The 22,091-nt window shown below is 39.1% G+C and overlaps 1 protein-coding gene across 1 annotated transcript; it reads left to right on the forward strand.

Annotated features, from left to right (window-relative positions):
• The first annotated feature begins 16,228 nt into the window (after positions 1-16,228).
• On the forward strand, positions 16,229-21,644 carry LOC149045056 (uncharacterized). Its single transcript, XM_089205832.1, has 3 exons — positions 16,229-17,395; positions 17,579-18,230; positions 21,541-21,644. The coding sequence occupies exons 1-3, from the start codon at positions 16,229-16,231 to the stop codon at positions 21,642-21,644; spliced, it is 1,923 nt and encodes a 640-aa protein (XP_089061958.1).
• The last annotated feature ends 447 nt before the right edge of the window (positions 21,645-22,091 follow it).

A 22,091-nucleotide genomic window follows, 5' to 3' on the forward strand; every position in this document is an offset into this window, starting at 1 on the left:
TCTCCTATAATACTTATTATTTCCTGGAATCTAACTGTATAACCGAGACTGATCTTTTAACGGTTAAATCATCGCAAAATCTATCTGAACTGGTTAAATTTACTTCAAAGAACAAACGGCAAAAACTGCTTGAGGTAGTTAAAATAGTCAATATATTCACATTAATTCGACTGGTTAAATAGTTAAACTAGGTAAGACAGTTAAACTGCACAGATTGCAATATCTTTGTTAATTGGTTGAGGTAGTTCAAATTGTCTAAGTGGCTGATATAGCTCAAGTACAATGTTTTCAGCTCTTTTTCACCACAAAAAGCTTATCTGCGCGTTTGCAGCTGACATGTGTTGATTATAGCTTTACTTCAGTCAAAATAACTTCACTAAATTACACTGTTTTCGGCTCTTTATTGGATCCGGAAAACGTTTTTTGCCTGTTGCAGCCAATCGCGCTGACTTTTACCAGACCACTGAAAACAACGTTTTTACTTCTTCGTCGCTAAGTTACGCTATTTTCAGCTCTTTTTCACGAAAAATTGGTTTCTGTCTGTTTAGAGCTTTTTACGCTGTTTTTGGCTTTATCGCACCGAGAAAAGGAATTTTTGCCTGTTTTTTTTACCAGTCACGCTTAGTGTATCTTATCTTCCTCAAACCGATGTTTCTGCTTTCTTCTTGCTATATTTCTCTGCTTTCAGCTTCATACCACCAGAAACATGTTTCTGACGCTGCACCGAAAACAGCTTTTCTGCCTTTTTGCACCTAATCACGCTGTTCTTAACTAACGTAAAGGCGTTTTTTGGCTTCTCTGCTGTTGTCATGCTGTGTTTAGAGCTTTCTCGCTCTAAAAACTTGTTTTGTGGCCTGTTTCCAGCTAATCCCGATTATTCAACCTTTATCTCACTCAAAAAAACGTTCTTACTCTTTTCTTGCTAAATTAGGCAGTATTCAGCTTTTTCGCACCTGAAAAAGGTTTTTCGCCTGTTTGCAGCTAATCACGCTGATTTTAGCGATATCTCACTCAGAAGAATGTTTTTGCTTTTTCGCTACTAAGTTAAGCTTTTTTCAGCTCTACCGCACTGAAAACCCTTTTTTGTGCTTGTTTGCTGGATGTACGCTGCTGTTATCTTCCTTGCACTAAAACCTGGTGTTCTAGCCTGTTGGCAGATAATCGACTGTTTTTAGCTTGATCTCAACTCAAAACAACGTTTTTGCTGTTTTGCTGCTAAATTACGCTGTTTTCAGTTTTTTTTTGTACTGAATTAAGAGTGTCACCTGTTTGCAGCTAATGACGCTGTTTTAAGCTATATCTCACTCATAACAACATTTTTCTCTCTGTGATGCTAAATTACGCTCTTTTCAGCTCTATCGTACTGAAAACCCTCTCTATACTTGTTCGTTGCTGTTACACTGTTCTTACCTTCCTTGCATGAAAAGTGGTTTTCTAGCCTGTTCGCGGCTAATTGACCGATTTTAGCTTGATGTTTCCGAAAACAACGTTTTTGCTGTTTTGTTGCTAAATTAGGCTGAATTCAGATGTTTATCTGCTTGCAGCTAATAGCGGTTTTTTTAGGCTATATCTCACTCATAACAACATTTTTCCTGCTGTGGTGCTAAACTATGCTCTTTTCAGCTCTTTTGCACCGAAAACCCTATTTTTTGCCTGTCTGCTGTTGTTACACTTGGTCTTCTGGCCTGTTTGCAGCAAATTGACTGATTTTTGCTTGATCTCACCTAAAACAATGTTTCTACTGTTTTGTTAGTAAATTTCGCTTTTTCCAAATTTTTTTGCACTGAATAAAAAATTTAGCCTTTTTGAAGCTAGTCACGCTGATTCTAGCTATACCTCAATCAAAAGAACGTTTTTTGCTCTTTTGGGTCCAAATTACACTCTTACAAGACTTTTTTCACGGCATAAAGGTTCTGGCCTGTTTTCAGCTAATCACGCTGATTCCAGCTATATTTCACGCAAAAAAATGTTTTTGTTGTTGTGGTGCTAAATTGCGCTGTGTTCAGCTTTTTCGCACTGGAAACGGTTTTCGCCTATTTGAAGCTTTCCCCATTGATTCCAACTATATCTCACTCAAAAGAAAATTTTTGCTTTTTCGCCGCTGTATTTTAGCTGTATTGCACCTAGAACCTTTTTTGTGCTGGTTTCCTGGATTTACGCACTTTTTTTTCTTCCTTGAACCAAAACCGGTGTTCTGATGTTTCTGACATTCAGAATCTAGCTGAACTGAGTGAAGTAGCTAAAATAGTCAAACTATTTTAATTGATTCGACTGGCTAAATAGTCAAACCAGCCAAGACACTTACATAAACTGGTTTTCTGCCCCTTTCCAGCTAATTGACTGATTTTAGCTTGATCTCACTGAAAAGAACGTTTTTGTTGTTTTCTTGCGAAATTGTGCTTTATTCAATACTCCTTTTTTTTTGCACTGAATGACGATCTTCCCTGTTTGCAGCTAATCACGCTGATTTAGCCACATCTCCCTCAAAAGAAGGTTTCTGCTGTTTTGGAGCAAAATTAGGCTCTTTTCAGATGATGTTATTAAGAGATCCTCGCAGCTAAGAACACTACTGATACCGGTGTAGCGCTCTACCAACTGAGCTAACAAGCCAACTTGGAGATGGTCAATGTGTTGGGTCCAAATAAACCATCCAAGTAATGAATGACGATTTTAGATATGTGAAGTTCATATACTTGCACTGCGGTAAAGAGATGATATTAGGAGATCGTCGCAGCTGAGAACACTATTGAAACGAGCAGTTGATAATAGGACCTGAAAAAAGTTGGCTTGTTACCTCAGTTGGCAGAGCCCTGCACCGCTTCAACTACTGTACGGGCCGGAATTTTTCATAGATCCTATTATCAACTACTCATTTCAGTACTGTTCTTAGCTGTGTGGATCTCTTAATATCATCTCTTCACAGCAGTGCAAATATATGAACTTCATATATCTAAAATCATCTCTATTTTCAGCTCTTTCGCACTCGCCAAAGGTCTTCTCCTGTTTGCAGCTACTCCTTGGTCTTTCTGCAGATAATCAGTATGATTCTAACTTTATCTCACTCCAAAGAATGTTTTTGTCGTTTTGTTTCTAAATTGAGCTGTTGTTAGGTTTTTTTGCATCGAAAAAGGTCTTCGCCTGTTTGCGGATTTATCACGCAAATTCTAGCTGTTTCTCACTGAAATGAAAGTTCTTTCCTGTTTTAGTCCAAGACTGCAATGTCATCACCTTTTTTCGCACTGGAAACGGTTTTCAGCTGTTCGAGGCTAATCACGTTCTGTTAACTTAAATCTGAATCACAACAACATTTTTGCTTTACGCTGGTAATTTACGCTTTTTTCAGCTCTATCGCACCCAAAACCATTTTTGTGCTTGTTTGCTCTTGTTATGCAGTTTTTACTTTTCTTGAACAAAAACTGCTTTCCTGGCCTTCGCCAAGTGACTGATCTTAGCTCAATCCGACTAAAACGAACGTTTTTGCTAATTTGTTGCTAAATTACGCTGTTTTCAGCTTTTTTGCACTGCATAGAGGCTTTGGTCTTTTTCCAGGTAATCACGATGATTCTCACTTTATCTCACTCCAAAGAATGTTTTTGTTGTTTTGTTGCTAAATTACGCTCTTGTCAGGTTTTTTTGCACCGAAAAAGGTCTTCGCCTGTTTGCAGCTTATCACGCTAATTCTAGCTGTTTGTCATTCAAATGAAAGTGTTCACCTGTTTTAGTCGAAAATCGCAATGTCCTTACCTTTTTTTGCACTGGAAACGGTTTTCAGCTGTTCGAAGCTAGTCACGTTCTGTTTACTTAAATCTGAACCACAACAACATTTTAGCTTTTCGCTGCTAATTTACGTTCTTTTCAGCTCCATCGCACTGCAAACCCCTTTTGTGCTTCTTGCTTGTTGTTATGCAGTTTTTACTTTCCTTGAAAAAAAACTGCTTTCCTCGCCTTTTTGTGGTCAATTGACTGATTTTAGCTCAATCTGACTAAAAAGAAGGTTTTTGCTGTTTTGTTGCTAAATTACGCTGTTTTCAGCTTTTTTGCACTGGAGAGGCTTTGATCTTTTTGCAGGTAATCACGATGATTCTAACTTTCTCTCACTCCAAAGAATGTTTTTGTGGTTTTGTTGCTAACTTACGGTGTTGTCAGGTTTTTTTTGCACCGAAAAAGGTCTTCGCCTGTTTGCGGCTATATCATGCCAACTCTAACTGTTTCTCACTCCAATTAAACTGTTTTCCTGCTTTAATCAAAAATTGCAATGTCCTCACCTTTTTTTTACACTGGAAACGGTTTTCAGCTGTTTGAAGCCAATGACGTTGTTTTAACTTACATCTGAACCACAACAACATTTTTGCTTTTTGCTGGTAATTTACACTCTTTTCAGCTTAATCGCACCCAAAAACCTTTTGTGTGCTTGTATGCTGTTCTTATCCAGTTTTTACTTTCCTTGAACGAAAACTGCTTTCCTGGCCTTTTTCGAGCTAATTAACTGAGTTTACCTCAATGTGACTAAAAAGAACGTTTTTGCCCATTAGTTGCTAAATTACGCTGTTTTCAGCTTTTTTGCACTGGAGAGAGGTTTTGGTCTTCTTGCAGGTAATCAGAATGATTGTAACTTTATCTCACTCCAAAGAATGTTTTGTCAGGTTTTTTTGCACCGAAAAAGGTCTGCGCCTGTTTGCGGCTTTATCACGCTAATTCTAGCTGTTTGCCACTCCAATAAAAGTTTTTTCCTGTTTTAGTCCAAAACGGCAATGTCCTCACCTTTTTTTTCCACTGTTTTTCCACGGTTTTCATCTGTTCGAGGCCAATTACGTTGTTTTAACTTAAATCTGAAGCACAACAACATTTTTGCTCTACGCTGTTCTTATCCAGTTTTTTCTTTCTTTGAACGAAAACTGCTCTCCTGGCCTTTTTTGGGGCCAATTGACTGACTTTAGCTCAATGTGACTAAAAAGAACGTTTTTCCTCTTTAGTTGCTAAATTACGCTCTTTTCAGCTTTTTTGTACTGGAGACAGGTTTTGGTGTTCTTACAGGTAATCAGAATAATTGTAACTTTATCTCACTACAAAGAATGTTTTTGTCGTTTTCATGCTAAATTACGGGGTTGTCAGGTTTTTTTTGCACCGAAAAAGGTCTTCGCCTGTTTGCTGCTTTATCACGCTTATTCTAGCTGTTTGCCACTCAAATAAAAGTTTTTTTCCTGTTTTAGTCCAAAACTGCAATGTCCTCACCTTTTTTCGCACTGGAAACGGTTTTCAGCTGTTGGAGGCGAATTACGTTGTTTTAACTTAAATCTGAAGCACAACAACATTTTTGCTTTACGCTGGTTATTTACGCTCTTTTCAGCTCTATCGCACCCAAAACCCTTTTTGTGCTTGTTTGCTGTTGTTATACAGTTTCTACTTTTCTTGAACAGAAACTGCTTTTCTGGTCTTTTTTGGGCCAAGTGACTGATCTTAGCTCGATCTGACTTAAAAGAACGTTTTGCTGTTTTGTTGCTAAACTACGCTGTTTTCAGCTTTTTTGCACTGCAGAGAGGTGTTGCTCCCTTTGCAGGTAATGACGGTGATTCTAACGTTCTCTCACTCCAAAGAATGTTTTTGTGGTTTTGTTGCTAAATTACGGTGTTGTCAGGTTTATTTTGCACCGAATAAGGTCTTCGCCTGTTTGGGGCTATATCACGATACCTTTACCTGTTTCTCAGTCAAATGAAAGTGTTTTCCTGTTTTAGTCCACAACTGCAATGTCCTCACCCTTTTTCGAACTGAAAACGGTTTTCGGCTGTTCGAAGCTAATCACGTTCTGTTAACTTAAATCTGAACCACAAGAACATTTTGGCTTTCCGCTGGTAATTTACGTTCTTTTCAGCTCTATCGCACTGCAAACATTTCTTGTGCTTCTTCGCTGTTGTTATAAACATTTTACCTTCATTGAACAAAAACTGCTTTCGTGGCCTTTTTGTTGCCAATTGACTGATTTTAGCTCAATCTGACTAAAAAGAACGTTTTTGCTGTTTTGTTGCTAAATTACGGTGTTTTAAGCTTTTTTGCACTGGAGAAAGATTTTGGTTTTTTTGCAGGTAATCACGATGATTCTAACTTTCTGTCACTCTAAAGAATGTTTTCGTTGTTTTGTTGCTAAATTACGGGGTTGTTAGGTTTTTTTGCACCAAAAAAGGTCTTCGCCTGTTTGCGGCTATATCACGCTAATTCTAGCTGTTTGCCACTCAAATTAAAGTTTTTTTCTTTTTTTAGTCCAAAACTGCGATGCCCTCACCTTTTTTCGCACTGGAAACGGTTTTCAGCTGTTCGAGGCAAATTACGTTGCTTTAACTTAAATCTGAACCACAACAACATTTTTGCTTTACGCTGGTAATTTACGCTCTTTTCAGCTCTATCGCACCCAAAACCCTTTTTGTGCTTGTTTGCTGTTGTTATGCAGTTTCTACTTTTCTTGAAAAGAAACTACTTTTCAGGCCTTTTTTGGGCCGAGTGACTGATTTTAGCTCAATCTGACTAAAAAGAAATTTTTTTCTATTTTGTTGCTAAATTACGCTGTTTTAAGGTTTTTGTAGCACCAAAAGAGGTCTTGGCCGGTTTGCAGCTTAACCACGCTAATTCTAGCTTTTTGCCACTCAAATAAAAGTTTTTTTCTGTTTTAGTCCAAAACGGCAATGTCCTCCCCTTTTTTATCCACTGGAAACGGTTTTCATCTGTTCGAGGCCAATTACGTTGTTTTAACTTAAATCTGAAGCACAACAACATTTTTGCTTTACGCTGTTCTTATCCAGTTTTTTCCTTCTTTCAACGAAAACTGCTCTCCTGGCCTTTTTTGGGGCCAATTGATTGACTTTAGCTCAATGTGACTAAAAAGAACGTTTTTCCTCTTTAGTTGCTAAATTACGCTCTTTTCAGCTTTTTTGTACTGGAGACAGGTTTTGGTGTTCTTACAGGTAATCAGAATAATTGTAACTTTATCTCACTCCAAAGAATGTTTTTGTCGTTTTCTTGCTAAATTACGGGGTTGTCAGGTTTTTTTTGCACCGAAAAAGGTCTTCGCCTGTTTGCTGCTTTATCACGCTTATTCTAGCTGTTTGCCACTCAAATAAAAGTTTTTTTCCTGTTTTAGTCCAAAACTGCAATGTCCTCACCTTTTTTCGCACTGGAAACGGTTTTCAGCTGTTGGAGGCGAATTACGTTGTTTTAACTTAAATCTGAAGCACAACAACATTTTTGCTTTACGCTGGTTATTTACGCTCTTTTCAGCTCTATCGCACCCAAAACCCTTTTTGTGCTTGTTTGCTGTTGTTATACAGTTTCTACTTTTCTTGAACAGAAACTGCTTTTCTGGTCTTTTTTGGGCCAAGTGACTGATTTTAGCTCGATCTGACTTAAAAGAACGTTTTGCTGTTTTGTTGCTAAACTACGCTGTTTTCAGCTTTTTTGCACTGCAGAGAGGTGTTGCTCCCTTTGCAGGTAATGACGGTGATTCTAACGTTCTCTCACTGCAAAGAATGTTTTTGTGGTTTTGTTGCTAAATTACGGTGTTGTCAGGTTTATTTTGCACCGAATAAGGTCTTCGCCTGTTTGGGGCTATATCACGATAACTTTACCTGTTTCTCAGTCAAATGAAAGTGCTTTCCTGTTTTAGCCCACAACTGCAATGTCCTCACCTTTTTTCGCACTGAAAACGGTTTTCGGCTGTTGGAAGCTAATCTCGTTCTGTTAACTTAAATCTGAACCACAAGAACATTTTGGCTTTCCGCTGGTAATTTACGTTCTTTTCAGCTCTATCGCACTGCAAACATTTTTTGTGCTTCTTTGCTGTTGTTATAAACATTTTACCTTCATTGAACAAAACCTGCTTTCCTGGCCTTTTTGTTGCCAATTGACTGATTTTAGCTCAATCTGACTAAAAAGAACGTTTTTGCTGTTTTGTTGCTAAATTACGCTGTTTTGAGCTTTTTTGCACTGGAAAAAGATTTTGGTTTTTTTGCAGGTAATCACGATGATTCTAACTTTCTCTCACTCTAAAGAATGTTTTTGTGTTTTTGTTGCTAAATTACGGGGTTGTCAGGTTTTTTTTGCACCGAAAAAGGTCTCCGCCTGTTTGCTGCTTTATCACGCTTATTCTAGCTGTTTGCCACTCAAATAAAAGTTTTTTTCCTGTTTTAGTCCAAAACTGCAATGTCCTCACCTTTTTTCGCACTGGAAACGGTTTTCAGCTGTTGGAGGCGAATTACGTTGTTTTAACTTAAATCTGAAGCACAACAACATTTTTGCTTTACGCTGGTTATTTACGCTCTTTTCAGCTCTATCGCACCCAAAACCCTTTTTGTGCTTGTTTGCTGTTGTTATACAGTTTCTACTTTTCTTGAACAGAAACTGCTTTTCTGGTCTTTTTTGGGCCAAGTGACTGATTTTAGCTCGATCTGACTTAAAAGAACGTTTTGCTGTTTTGTTGCTAAACTACGCTGTTTTCAGCTTTTTTGCACTGCAGAGCGGTGTTGCTCCCTTTGCAGGTAATGACGGTGATTCTAACGTTCTCTCACTGCAAAGAATGTTTTTGTGGTTTTGTTGCTAAATTACGGTGTTGTCAGGTTTACTTTGCACCGAATAAGGTCTTCGCCTGTTTGGGGCTATATCACGATAACTTTACCTGTTTCTCAGTCAAATGAAAGTGCTTTCCTGTTTTAGCCCACAACTGCAATGTCCTCACCTTTTTTCGCACTGAAAACGGTTTTCGGCTGTTCGAAGCTAATCACGTTCTGTTAACTTAAATCTGAACCACAAGAACATTTTGGCTTTCCGCTGGTAATTTACGTTCTTTTCAGCTCTATCGCACTGCAAACATTTTTTGTGCTTCTTTGCTGTTGTTATAAACATTTTACCTTCATTGAAAAAAAACTGCTTTCCTGGCTTTTTTGTTGCCAATTGACTGATTTTAGCTCAATCTGACTAAAAAGAACGTTTTTGCTGTTTTGTTGCTAAATTACGCTGTTTTGAGCTTTTTTGCACTGGAAAAAGATTTTGGTTTTTTTGCAGGTAATCACGATGATTCTAACTTTCTCTCACTCTAAAGAATGTTTTCGTGGTTTTGTTGCTAAATTACGGGGTTGTCAGGTTTTTTTTGCACCGAAAAAGGTCTCCGCCTGTTTGCTGCTTTATCACGCTTATTCTAGCTTTTTGCCACTCAAATTAAAGTTTTTTCCCTGTTTTAGTTCAAAACTGCAATGCCCTCACCTTTTTTCGCACTGGAAACGGTTTTCAGCTGTTCGAGGCAAATTACGTTGCTTTAACTTAAATCTGAACCACAACAACATTTTTGCTTTACGCTGGTAATTTACGCTCTTTTCAGCTCTATCGCACCCAAAACCCTTTTTGTGCTCGTTTGCTGTTGTTATGCAGTTTCTACTTTTCTTGAAAAGAAACTACTTTTCTGGCCTTTTTTGGGGCAAGTGACTGATTTTAGCTCAATCTGACTAAAAAGAAAGTTTTTTCTATTTTGTTGCTAAATCACGCTGTTTTCAGCTTTTTTGCACTGGAGAGAGGTTTTGGTCTCTTTGCAGGTAATCACGATGATTTAACTTGCTCTCACTCCAAAGAATGTCTTTGTGGTTTTGTTGCTAAATTATGGTGTTCTTAGTTTCTTTTTTCACCGAAAAAGGTCTTTGCCTGTTTGCAGCTATATCACGCTAACTCTAGCTGTTTCTCACTCTAATAAAAGTGTTTTCCTGTTTTAGTCCAGAATTGCAATGTCCTCCCCTTTTTTCGCAATGAAAACGGTTTTCGGCTGTTCGAAGCTAATCACGTTCTGCTAACTTAAAACTGAAGCACAACAATATTTTTGCTTTTTGCTGGTAATTTACACTGTTTTCAGCTTAATCGTACCCAAAACCTTTTGGATGCTTGTTTGCTGTTCTTATCCAGTTTTTACTTTCTTTGAACGAAAACTGCTTTCCTGGCGTTTTCCGGGCCAATTGACTGATTTTAGCTCAATGTGACTAAAAAGAACGTTTTTGCTCTTAAGTTGCTAAATTACGCTGTTTTCAGCTTTTTTGCACTGCAGAGATAGAGCTGAAAAGAGCGAAAATTACGAGCGTAAAGCAAAAATGTTGTTGTGGTTTAGATGTAAGTTAAAACAACGTGATTCGCTTCGAACAGCTGAAAACAATTTCCAGTGCGAAAAAAGGTGAGGACATTGCAGTTTTGGACTAAAACAGGAAAAAACTTTTATTTGAGTGGCAAACAGCTAGAATTAGCGTGGTTAAGCTGCAAACCGGCCAAGACCTCTTTTGGTGCAGAAAAACGTGAGAAGAGCGTAATTTAGCAACAAAACAACAAAAACATTCTTTGGAGTGAGATAAAGTGAGAATCATCGTGATTACCTGGAAAAAGACCAAAGCCTCTATGCAGTGCAAAAAAGCTGAAAACAGTGTAATTTAGCAACAAATCAGCAAAAACCTTCTTTTTAGTCAGATTGAAAAGAGGCCAGGAAGGCAGTTTTTGTTCAAGGAAGGTAAAAACTGCATAACAACAGCCAAGAAGCAAAAAAAGCGTTTCCAGTGCGATAGAGCTGAAAAGAGCGTAAATTACCAGTGAAAAGTTAAAATATTGTTGTGGTTTAGATTAAGGTTAACAGAACGTGATTAGCCTCGAACAGCTGAAAACCGTTTCCAGTGCGAAAAAAGGTGAGGACATTGCAGTTTTGGACTAAAACAAGAAAGAACTTTCATTTCAGTGAGAAACAGCTAGAATTTGCGTGATAAATCCGCAAACAGGCGAAGACCTTTTTCGATGCAAAAAAACCTAACAACAGCTCAATTTAGAAACAAAACGACAAAAACATTCTTTGGAGTGAGATAAAGTTGGAATCATACTGATTATCTGCAGAAAGACCAAGGAGTAGCTGCAAACAGGCGAAAACCTTTTGCGAGTGCGAAAGAGCTGAAAATAGAGATGATTTTAGATATATGAAGTTCATATGTTTGCACTGCTGTGAAGAGATGATATTAAGACATCCACGCAGCTAAGAACAGTACTGAAACGAGTAGTTGATAATAGGATCTATGGAAAATTCAGGCCCGTACAGGAGTTGAAGCGGTGCAGGGCTCTGCCAACTGAGGTAACAAGCCAACTTTTTTCAGGTCCTATTATCAACTGCTCGTTTCAATAGAGTTCTCAGCTGGGACGATCTCCTAATATCATCTCTTTACCGCAGTGCAAATATATGAACTTCACATATCTAAAATCGTCATTCATTACTTGGATGGTTTATTTGGACCCAACACATTGACCATCTCCAAGTTGGCCTGTTAGCTCAGTGGGTAGGGCGCTGCACCGGTATCAGTAGTGTTCTTAGCTGCGAGGATCTCTTAATATCAACATCTGAAAAAAGCCTAATTTAGCACCAAAACAGCAGAAACGTTCTTTTGAGGGAGATGTGACTAAATCAGCGTGATTAGCTGCAGACAGGGAAGATCGTCATTCAGTGCAAAAAAAAAAAAGAGTATTGAATAAAGCACAATTTCGCAAGAAAACAACAAAAACGTTCTTTTCAGTGAGATCAAGCTAAAATCAGTCAATTAGCTGGAAAGGGGCAAAAAACCAATTTATGTAAGTATCTTGGCTGGTTTTGACTATTTAGCCAGTCGAATCAATTAAAATAGTTTGACTATTTTAGCTACTTCACTTAGTTCAGCTAGATTCTGCAGTTTCTGTGGCTTATTCCTCGAAGTTAATTTAACCAATTGAGATAGATTGTGCGATTTTCCTCAGGTGACTTTAGTTTGACTTTTAAACCAAATGAAGTATTTGAGCTAGATTGTTGAAATTGTGCGGTTGACCTGAATACTATAGTAATTTTCTTCAGTTGAAGCACTGAAGGTAGTTAAACCATATAAACTACTTCGACCACTTAAGTCAGATTGTGAAGTTTGGACTGTTGATCCTCAAAGCCTTGAAGATAGTTTCACCATGTTAACTACTTCGACCAAATAGATAGATTGTGCGATTTGTGCAGTTTAACTGTTATTGCCCTAATGACATTTAGCCCGTTGAGCCATTAAGGCGACATTAAGGCGACTTAGATTGACCATTTGAAGCTCTCTAACCAGTTGACAAAGATTCTGTAGACTGTGCAGTTCTGCTGTTTGCAATAGTTTCACTATTTTACCGTTTGAACTATTTAACCTTCTTATGCATTTTGTCCGGTTGACCTTTTCTTGGCTAGTTTGATCATTTGAACCCCTACAACCAACGGAGATAGCATTGTTGAATTTGTGTATTTAGCTATCTTCGCCGACTTGACTATATCAAAGTTTTTTACTAGTTAATTAAACTATCCAAAACAGTAAAACTGCACAAATTGCACAGTTTATCTCGACTGGTTGAATAAGTTCAAATGTTCAAACTAGCTTAAACTGTTGAAGGGGACAAAATGCATTGCGAGCTTTATAGGTTCGACCGCACAGACTCCTCAATCTAGTTTAACTGGTTAAAATTTTGAAATAATCAACCTAGCAAAAACAGGGAGAGTGCACCATTTGCACTATCTATGTCAAATGGTCCATGTAGTTCAAATGGTCACACTCGATTCATTGATTTACACGCAAAGAAGATGCATAAGTAGCTTAATAGGATCAACTGCAGGAACTGCACGATCACGCTTCAATAGTCAAGGTAGCTAAGACACTAACTGCACAATTTTCACAAATTGCACAATCTATCTTGATTGATAAAGCTTTTTCAAATGGCCAGACGCTATCTTAAAATGACTCAACCCGTCGAATGGTCAATCTCGGTAAGACAGTCGGATTCCAGTAAATACTAAGGATTATAAAAAATAAAAAAGTAATAAAAAAAGGCCGGCGCAAAATTACTGCGCAACAATAACAAAGAATACCTGATATCTGGTGAATGTGCTTAAAAGGCCCTAAGTGTAATGCTTCCATCTTAAATAGTCAAACCACTAAAGGTAGATTGTGCAGTTTGTGCGATGGAACCATTTCGGCTAGTTATGCATTTTGTGCAGTTGGACCATTTCAACTACTTGAACCAATTGAGAAAGATGCTGCAATCTGTGCAGTTTGACTTTGTTTACTGGTTTGACTATTTTACAAGTCGAATCAATGAAAATACTTTGATTGTTTTAAATACTTCAAGAAACTAAGCTAGATCGCGCAGTTTGCACCGTTCATTGATTGAAGCTAATTTGACCATTAAAAGTACTCCAACCGGTTGAGACAGATCGTGCAACTTTTCTTGGTTGACCTTTTACTGTTAAACCATTTGAACCATTTCAGCTCAATTGTTCAGATTGTGCAGTTAATACCAATTAAGCTAATTATGGATTTTGTTCAATCGAACCGTTTAGGCTTCTTTTACCATGTGATTTACTTTCACTAATTAAAATAACTTTTCCAATTTGTACAGTTTATTTGTGTTTGCTTACTTGACTAATTAAGCAGTTGAAGCATTTAAGCTGACTAATAATTCCATTGCGCAAACCGCACAGTCTATCCCAAGTGGTTTAACTAGTTAGGATAGTACTATAGTGCTTGGGGCTTTAAACGCATACTCACCAGATATCTGTCTTGTTATTATTGTGCCATTATTCAAGGCTGGTTTTTTCATGTCATATTTATCATTTCCTGGAATCCATATGCTATCACGTCCCTGAAAGATCGCCACCTTGTCGTGGTCGGCGGGCTTGAGTGCCTTTGGTGCCTTTGACAGAGCTATGCCGGCAGGAGCTTCGTCTCCTGGTAGGGCCACCTAAGCAGGAAAGGTCCGAGGGTAGAGGTCCAACGAAACGCAATCCTCTGGTCCTCCAGGATAGGGGGTTGGGCAGAGGGCTAACAACTTTGTCCCATAAAACTCCCATGTTACGGAAACGACAATAAAGAAAATCCACACTACCGGGCAAGACGGGCTTTTAGAGTCATCCAAAGATACTCTTATGAATGACCGTGGTTAAAGCCGAAAGGAAGCCGCTGACAGGAAGATGGAAGTCTTGAGTGCCAAATGCAAGACCGGCATTGGATTCTGGAATGTAAAAGCTATGCACGAGACAGGAAAGCTGGCACAAGCCACGACTGAGATGAGACGCTACAACCTACAAGTCCTTTGAATCAGTGAGAGCAAAGGGACACGTTCTGGCAGTCACAAAACCATCACAGGAGAGGCAATTCTATATTCCGGAAGAGATCACCAGCGCCATAAAGGACCAGCCATCATCCGCAAGAAAGATCTCGAGGAGTGCCTGCTGGAGTGGAAGCCAATCAAAAGCAGGCTCCTAAAAGTGAGATTCAAAGGGAGACACATCAACACAACTATCATCCAGTGTTACACACCAACAAACGACAGTAAGTAAGACAACGAAGAGCTTGAATCAGAACTGGAGAACACACCGCGTCGTGCGATGAAGATTTTGATGGGAGATCTCGAGGCAAATGTTGGAAATGACAACAGGAACTACGAAAGGGCCATGGGGAGAGAAGCATGTGGCACCATGAAGGACAATGGAGAGAGGCTACTGGACATCTAGACCGCCTTTGATTTTGTCATTGGAGGGACGCTCTTTCCACACTGAGACGTCCACAAGCCTAATTTTGGCACACAATGTTTCTACTGTTTTGTTAGTAAATTTCGCTTTTTCCAAATTTTTTTGCACTGAATAAAAAATTTAGCCTTTTTGAAGCTAGTCACGCTGATTCTAGCTAGACCTCAATCAAAAGAACGTTTTTTTGCTCTTTTGGGTCCAAATTACACTCTTACAAGACTTTTTTCACGGCATAAAGGTTCTGGCCTGTTTTCAGCTAATCACGCTGATTCCAGCTATGTTTCACGCAAAAAAATGTTTTTGTTGTTGTGGTGCTAAATTGCGCTGTGTTCAGCTTTTTCGCACTGGAAACGGTTTTCGCCTATTTGAAGCTTTCCCCATTGATTCCAACTATATCTCACTCAAAAGAAAATTTTTGCTTTTTCGCCGCTGTATTTCAGCTGTATTGCACCTAGAACCTTTTTTGTGCTGGTTTCCTGGATTTACGCACTTTTTTTTCTTCCTTGAACCAAAACCGGTGTTCTGGCCTTTTTGCAGACAATTGACTGATTTTAGCTAAATCTCACTCAAAACAAAAAACGTTTTTGCTGTTTCGGTTCAAAATTACGCCGTTTTAAATTTTGTTTTTTTTCCAACTGCATGAAGACTGTCGCCTGTTTCCAGCTCATTACGCTGTTTTAAGCTATATCTCAATCATAACAACTTTTTTTTTTGCTTCTGTGCTGCTAAATTAGGCCCTTTTTCGCTTAATCGTACCGAAAACCCTCTTTGTGCATGTTCGCTTATACCCTTTTCAGCTTTTTTGCAATGCATAAAGGTTTTTTTTTAACCTGTTTACAGCTTATCACCCTGGTTCTAGCTATACGTCGCTCAAAAAAGAACGCTTTTGCTCTTTTGGGTCCAAATTACACTGTTCTCAGCCTTTCTGCACTGCATAAAGGGTTTTCGCCCGTTTGCAGCTTATCACGCTGCCTCTCGCTATATCTCACTCATAAGAACGTTTTTTTGCTGTTGTGGCGCTACATTGCGCTGTGTTCAGCTTTTTCGCACTGGAAACGGTTTTTGCCTGTTTGGAGCTAATCGCGCTGTTTTAAGCTGTTTTGGTTCTTTACTACCCTATTTTCAGCTTTTCTGCACTTGAAAAAGGTTTTCGCCTGTTTTTTTTTTTTTTTGGTGCTTAATAACGCTCCTTTCGGCTCTATCACGCGGAAAGGATTTTTCGCTTAGTTGCCGTTGAATTTAGCTGGCCCTACTTTTATTACACCGAAAGAGGTTTTCTGCCTGCTTGTAGCTAGTTACATTCATTTCAGCTTTATCTCGCTCAAAACGTTTGTTCTGTTGTTAGCCGCCGAGTTTCGCTATTTTTTTTAGCTTTATTACACAGAAAGCAAACACGTTCTTTTTAGTAAGATAAAAGTAAGATAAGCTCAATTAGCTGCTGATATGCGGAAACCGTTTATCAGTACTTCATTCATTCTTTTTGCCCAAGAATGCTACAATTGTCGCTGTGGGGGGGCTGAAAGTCCTTGGCTTTTCAAACATATTTTATCCAAGTTTACTACTCCTAAATTTAGAGTTCGCCGGCCGGTGGTGTTGTGGGGCGTCCATGGTCTAACCTTGCTTGCAGTACCGGAGAAATATATCACGCTAGATATCACTATAGATATGGACGTAGAGTCACAACCGGGTCCAGAGATAGACCGGAGTTTCGGAGGAGTTAATAAGAACTACCCGATGTTAATGCGAACTAAGCCAGCGTCTTTGAAATGCTCTGAACTCTTGTCTCTCCGAAACAAAGCTTTCAAGCCATCTCCGGCCGTTCTATCTCAGTTCAAGTCACTCGGCATTCTGAGATACCGTGGGCAACATAGTGCTCGAATCTCACGATCCATCTCAACCAAGAAAATCCCGGTGATGCAAGGCCGCCGTTTCATCGAGGCTGAAGGTCGGAAAGTGGATCGGAGTAACTTAATTAACATTCCGCGTGTCAACACAACCGACAAAACATCCACCTCTAAATCAAAGGGTTTCGCTGTCCCAAAATGTTTGTTTACGAACATTTGTGGTTTGTCGAAAACAAAAAGTCGTGTACGAGCACCTGTGGCGCTTGAGGCTGACCTGAGATCTCAGGATATTGATGTGTGTATTGTCAGTGAAACTCATCTTTCCACTAATATGCCGGACGCCGTGGTGAATATCCCAAATTACAATGTGTTCAGGCGGGACAGAGGTTGGGCAGACTTGGACAAAAGAAAAAAAGGGGGTGTTGCGGTCTATGTGAGAGACAGTCTTAAAGTCTTGGATGTCTATCGGTCCAATTTATATGAATTTATTGCTTTAACAGTGCAGTTGCCGTCCGATCACATTATGCTAATTTGCGGCCTGTATAATCCTCCCAAGCATAGCTACCGGGATCTCGACTTAATTAATTATATAATATCTTTTGTGGACCTTGTGTTGAACAAACACCCAGAAGCGGCTATTGTCTGTGGTGGCGATGTAAATCGTTTGGATATGCAAGAATTTAAGGCTTTGTCTGGCTGGGATTTCGTGGTTGATTTTCCCACGCGGGGTAACGCGTGCTTGGATAACTGTATGACCAACCGAGCGGATCTGTTCGGTCAAGCATATTCCATACATATGCTTATTAAGACAGACCATGAAGGCTTTGTTTTACCGGCGGGATTAAAGCTTAAACCTATGCGCCGCAAAGTTCTTGTGCGGGACTGTAGGGAACATCGGAAACAGTCATTTTATATGGCACTCACTGCGCTGGACTGGAGTGACGTCCTCAATGAGGTGGACATAAACAAGGCGGTCGAGGTGCTTGAGGTAAAGATTCGTGCAGTGATGAATAAGTTTATGCCGCAAAAATCTGTACGCATGTCATCGCGTGACCCAGTTTGGATGTCCCCATTAGTCAAGTGTATGCTGAGGACTAAGTCCCATATATCTTTAAAGAATAAGGAACGCCTGTCTTTATTTAATAAGCGCATTTCTGAGCTGATAACCGAGAACAGAAGAAAACTGGCTGCCATTGGTAGCGGTGAGTGGTGGAAGGGCGTGGACGCCCTATCGCAGCGTCGCAGGTCATCGTTGATAAATTTGGACAAGAACTCTCTAGTTCGTCTGAACGACTACTTCGCCAACCTGTGCTATGATGACACTTACGTTAGACCTAGTGATATGGATATCCCGGACAGTGTAAAGCCCCCGAAAATATCTGAGCGGTGTGTCTGGAATACCTTAGTTCATGTAAAGAAAACCGCAACGGGACCAGACGACCTCCCGTACTGGATCTGGAAAGACTGTGCTGAGCTACCCACACCAATCGTCACTCACGTTTGGAATCTGTCGCTGTCTACTCATACATGGCCAGACTCCTGGAAAAGGGCAAATGTTAATCCTCTCCCCAAAGTGAACATGCCTATAGAGGACTCAGACTACCGTGGTATTAATGTTACTCCCGTTATTGCCCGGTTGTTTGAGAAGGTCGTGTATCGTACACAAGCACAGTCAGTCATTGAGAGCAACCTGAGCCACACCCAATTTGCATATAGACAGGCGGGTAGTTGCACAAATGCCTTGCTCGCTATCCAGCACCAGACATACAAGTATTTAGATAGTAGTGACTATAGCGCAGTGCGAATTTTTACCATGGACTTCAGTAAGGCTTTCGATTTTGTGAACCATGCTATTTTGTCTGCCAAACTGAAACAGCTACCTCTAAATCCGTACATTATCAATTGGTATCATAGTTTCCTCTATGCAAGACAACAACGTGTTGTTAGTTATAATTTTTTAGGACAGTGGAAACTTGTCAATAGAGGAACCACACAAGGTAGTGTAAGCGGACCGTATCTTTTTAATATATTTTTGAACGATTTGGAGATTTTTTTTAATGGTTGCCCTGTGCTTTTTAAATATGCCGATGATTCCACTATTCTTTCGCCTATCACTAGGAATAGTGACCCGTCTGCCGACTTAGTAGGACAGTTCTTAACATGGTGTAAAGACAATAGAATGGTCTGCAACCCTTGCAAATGTAAAGAGCTGGTTGTTAGAAAGAAAAATCATAATGTACTCTACTCTCCAATTAATAATATTCCCCAATGTAATAGCTTCGTTTTACTAGGAGTAACTTTACAGAGTGATGGAAAATTTGATGAGCATGTAAGAACTAAGCTTGTCAAAGCAAACAAGTGTTTACACGTCCTACGAACATTGAGAAAGGGACATTACTCTCAGGCAGAGATTGATCATCTTTTTATATCGATTGTTTTGGCTAATTTTAGCTATGCACTTTCAGTCTATGGGGTATCTGAGTCCGATCTTACGGTTGTACAAAATTTTTTAGACCGATGTCATAAACGCGGTTTTATCTCATTTCCAGTTTTTATCAAGAACCTTTTAAACAAACAAGACAGAAACATTTTGAAGAAACTAAAATCAACGGATTGCCACCCCCTGAAAGATATCATTCCTGTCCAAAAGACATATCTACACAATCTCAGGAAAAAAGGCTGCGCGCGCCCGAAAATTAATACACAGCGCTTTATGAACACATTTGTAAACAGGTTGATATTTAAGCTCCATTTATTGTAATGATATACTTTTTAATTCATAATATGTATGTAGATTTCTGTAGTTTTTTCAATTCATTGTAACATAAGATATGTAGTTTTATCTTATGATGGAATAAAGACTTTAAGTAAGTACGATAAAATGTTTTAATGCGATAAGGTTAAAAAAACAGGATAATTTAGCAAAAAAAGGGCGAAACCGTTGTTTTTTTCCATTACATAAAGCTCTAAACAGCCAATTGAGCCAACTCACGTACTTTCTGCGTTTTGCGCAGTTGAACTTTCTCCGCGTTTTATAACTTTCTTCAGTTCAACTGTATTCGCTAGTTTGACTTTTTAACCAGTTAAACTATTTATGGTAGTTATGCTTTTTGTCCGATTAAACCCTATCCCCAAGCTAGTTTGACCATTTATACTGCTTGAACCAATGAAGATAGTTTGTCCAATTTGCGCATTTTAACTGTGTTCCCTTGTTTGACTATTTGACCACTTGAATCAATTTGCCCCGTTTGACCATTTGGACTACTGGATTCAATTAAGCTACATTGCACAGATAGTGCTGTTGAATCATTTGACCCAGTTATGCATCTTGTTCAATTGAATTGTTAAATCTGGTTGTGAATTTTGTGCAGTTAAAGCATTAAGGCTAGTGTCATTTAACGGCCTTAACCAATTAAGATTGCTTGTAAAAATTTGAGCGACTTGACGGTTTTCGCTAGTTTGACTATTTAAACCAGTGAAATAAACGAAGCCCTTTAACCGATTAAGCTAGTTTGACCATTTTAACTAGCTGAACTTATTAAGGGAGGTTGTGCAGTTTAACCATTCAACCTAGTTATGCATTTTGTTCAGTTCAATGTTTTTAGCTAGTTTGACCATGACTACTTAAACAATTCAATACAGATTGTGTTATTTCTGCAGTTTTGCTGTTTTGCTAGTTTGATTATCTAGCCAGGTCAAACAGTTGAGCTTGATTGAAAAGTTTGTGCAGTTGAAGCTGTTAAGTTGGGTATGCATTTTGTCCCTGCAACAATTTTAGGTGGTTTGACCATTTGAACAAGTCTAACCAGTGAAGCGAGATTTTGCGGTTTTTGCAGGTTTACTGCTTTTTTGCACAATTAACACAACCTACGTCAACAGTTTAGACTAGTTCTATTGGTCAATCAAGCTTGAACTGTTGTGCATAGTTATGCATTTTGTCCACTTAAACAAGTTAAGCTTCATGGACCATTTGAACCAGTCTAACCAGTTGACGTAGCTTTAGGGTTCAAAAGGTTAAATGTCCATCGAGCGACAACAGTTGAATTGCACAAATTGGACAATCCATCGTAATTGGTGGAAGTGGTTCATATGGTCAAACTAGCTTAAAGGCTTTAGCCGGACAAAATGCTTAGCTTAATTGGATCAACTGCACAAGCTACACAATCCAGCTTAATTGGTCGAAGTATGTGACGTGGTTAAATACGTTTTGCTTCAATTGAAAAACAATGGATAACTAGCCTAATCAATTCAACTTCACAACCTGGACAATCTAGTTGAAATGGTTAACCTGGTTTCAGTCAAACTGAGGTCGTCTGAAAAAAATTGCACCATCTATCCAACTGGTTAAAGTGACGGTCAGACAAGCCAAGCCAAGCCAAGCCAAGCCAAGCCAAGCCAAGCCAAGCCAGTCAAACTGCACGGGTTGCAAAATCTTTTCTAATGGGTTGAAGTAGTTCAAATGGTCAAACTGTGTATAACTAGTTTAAATGTTTCCATTGCGTAAACTGCACTATCTAGCTTAATCGGTTTAACTAATTAAGATAATCAAAGTAGCGGAAAGAGTAAAAGTGCACAAATTGCACCATCTATCTGAAATGGTTGATGTGGTTCAAATGCTCAGACCGGGTTAATTGGTTCAACTGGACAAAATGAATAACTTTGCTCGATAGGGTCAACTGCACAAACCGCACAATCAAGCTAAATTGTTTAAACTCGTTAAATAGTCAAAGTAGCCAAGACAGTTAAAATGCACAAAGTAGTTCACATGGTTTAACTAGCCTTAATGCTTCTGCTGAATTAAGCTTTTTAAGCTTTATCGCAAGGCAAAAAATTTCCTCCGCTTTTGCAACAAATGACGCTCATTTCAGGTTCATCTCACTCAAAACGTTGTTTCGCTTCTCTGCACTTGAATTATGCTGTTTTAACCTTTATCGTACCGAAAACAAATTTTGTATAAGCATATATTATAATGGGTATATTTACAGGAGATCATGGCAAATTAGGTACAATTGTGGAAGGTGTTGAAGGAGTAGCAGGGCCACTAGTACCAAAAAAATTAATAAAAAAAATTGATAAAAACATTCAGAAAACAGTATTTTGTATAAGCATATATTATAATGGGTATATTTACAGGAGATCACAACAAACTAGATACAATTGTGGAAGGTGTTGAAGGAGTAGCAGGGCCACTAGTACCAAAAGGTGATAAGGGTGATACTGGCCTAGAAGGAAATTAAGATGATACAGGCCTTAAAGGAGATACTGGTGCAAGAGGACTAGGGGAGATAAGGGTGGCAAGGGAGAAACTGATGCACAAGGCTTCAAGGGTTCTACTGGTTCACAGGGGCCACCTGGTAGAGGTGGAGCTGGATCTCAGGGTCCTAAAAGTGGCATAGAAGTGGCATAGAAGATACTGGAGCACTAGGACCAGAAGGAGATACCGGTCCACAGGTTCCAAAAGGTGACAAAGAAGATACCGCTCCTCAAGGTCTTAGGGTGGTAAAGATGACATTGGTGTTAGAAGTCGAAAAGGTTATAGAAGGTGTGTGCGTCCTGCTCGGCTTCTGTGATGAGCAGTCGCCGCTGCTGGTCCATCATCGGAGCATCAGTGCCAACTATATATCTGACACACAGCAGCCTGATGATCTTATAGACTTTGCGTTGCTCTCCCCTACTTGCTGCAT

The sequence above is a fragment of the Pocillopora damicornis genome, chromosome 5 (genome assembly GCF_964200805.1).
Source record: "Pocillopora damicornis chromosome 5, jaPocDami1.2, whole genome shotgun sequence".
NCBI lineage: Eukaryota > Metazoa > Cnidaria > Anthozoa > Scleractinia > Pocilloporidae > Pocillopora > Pocillopora damicornis.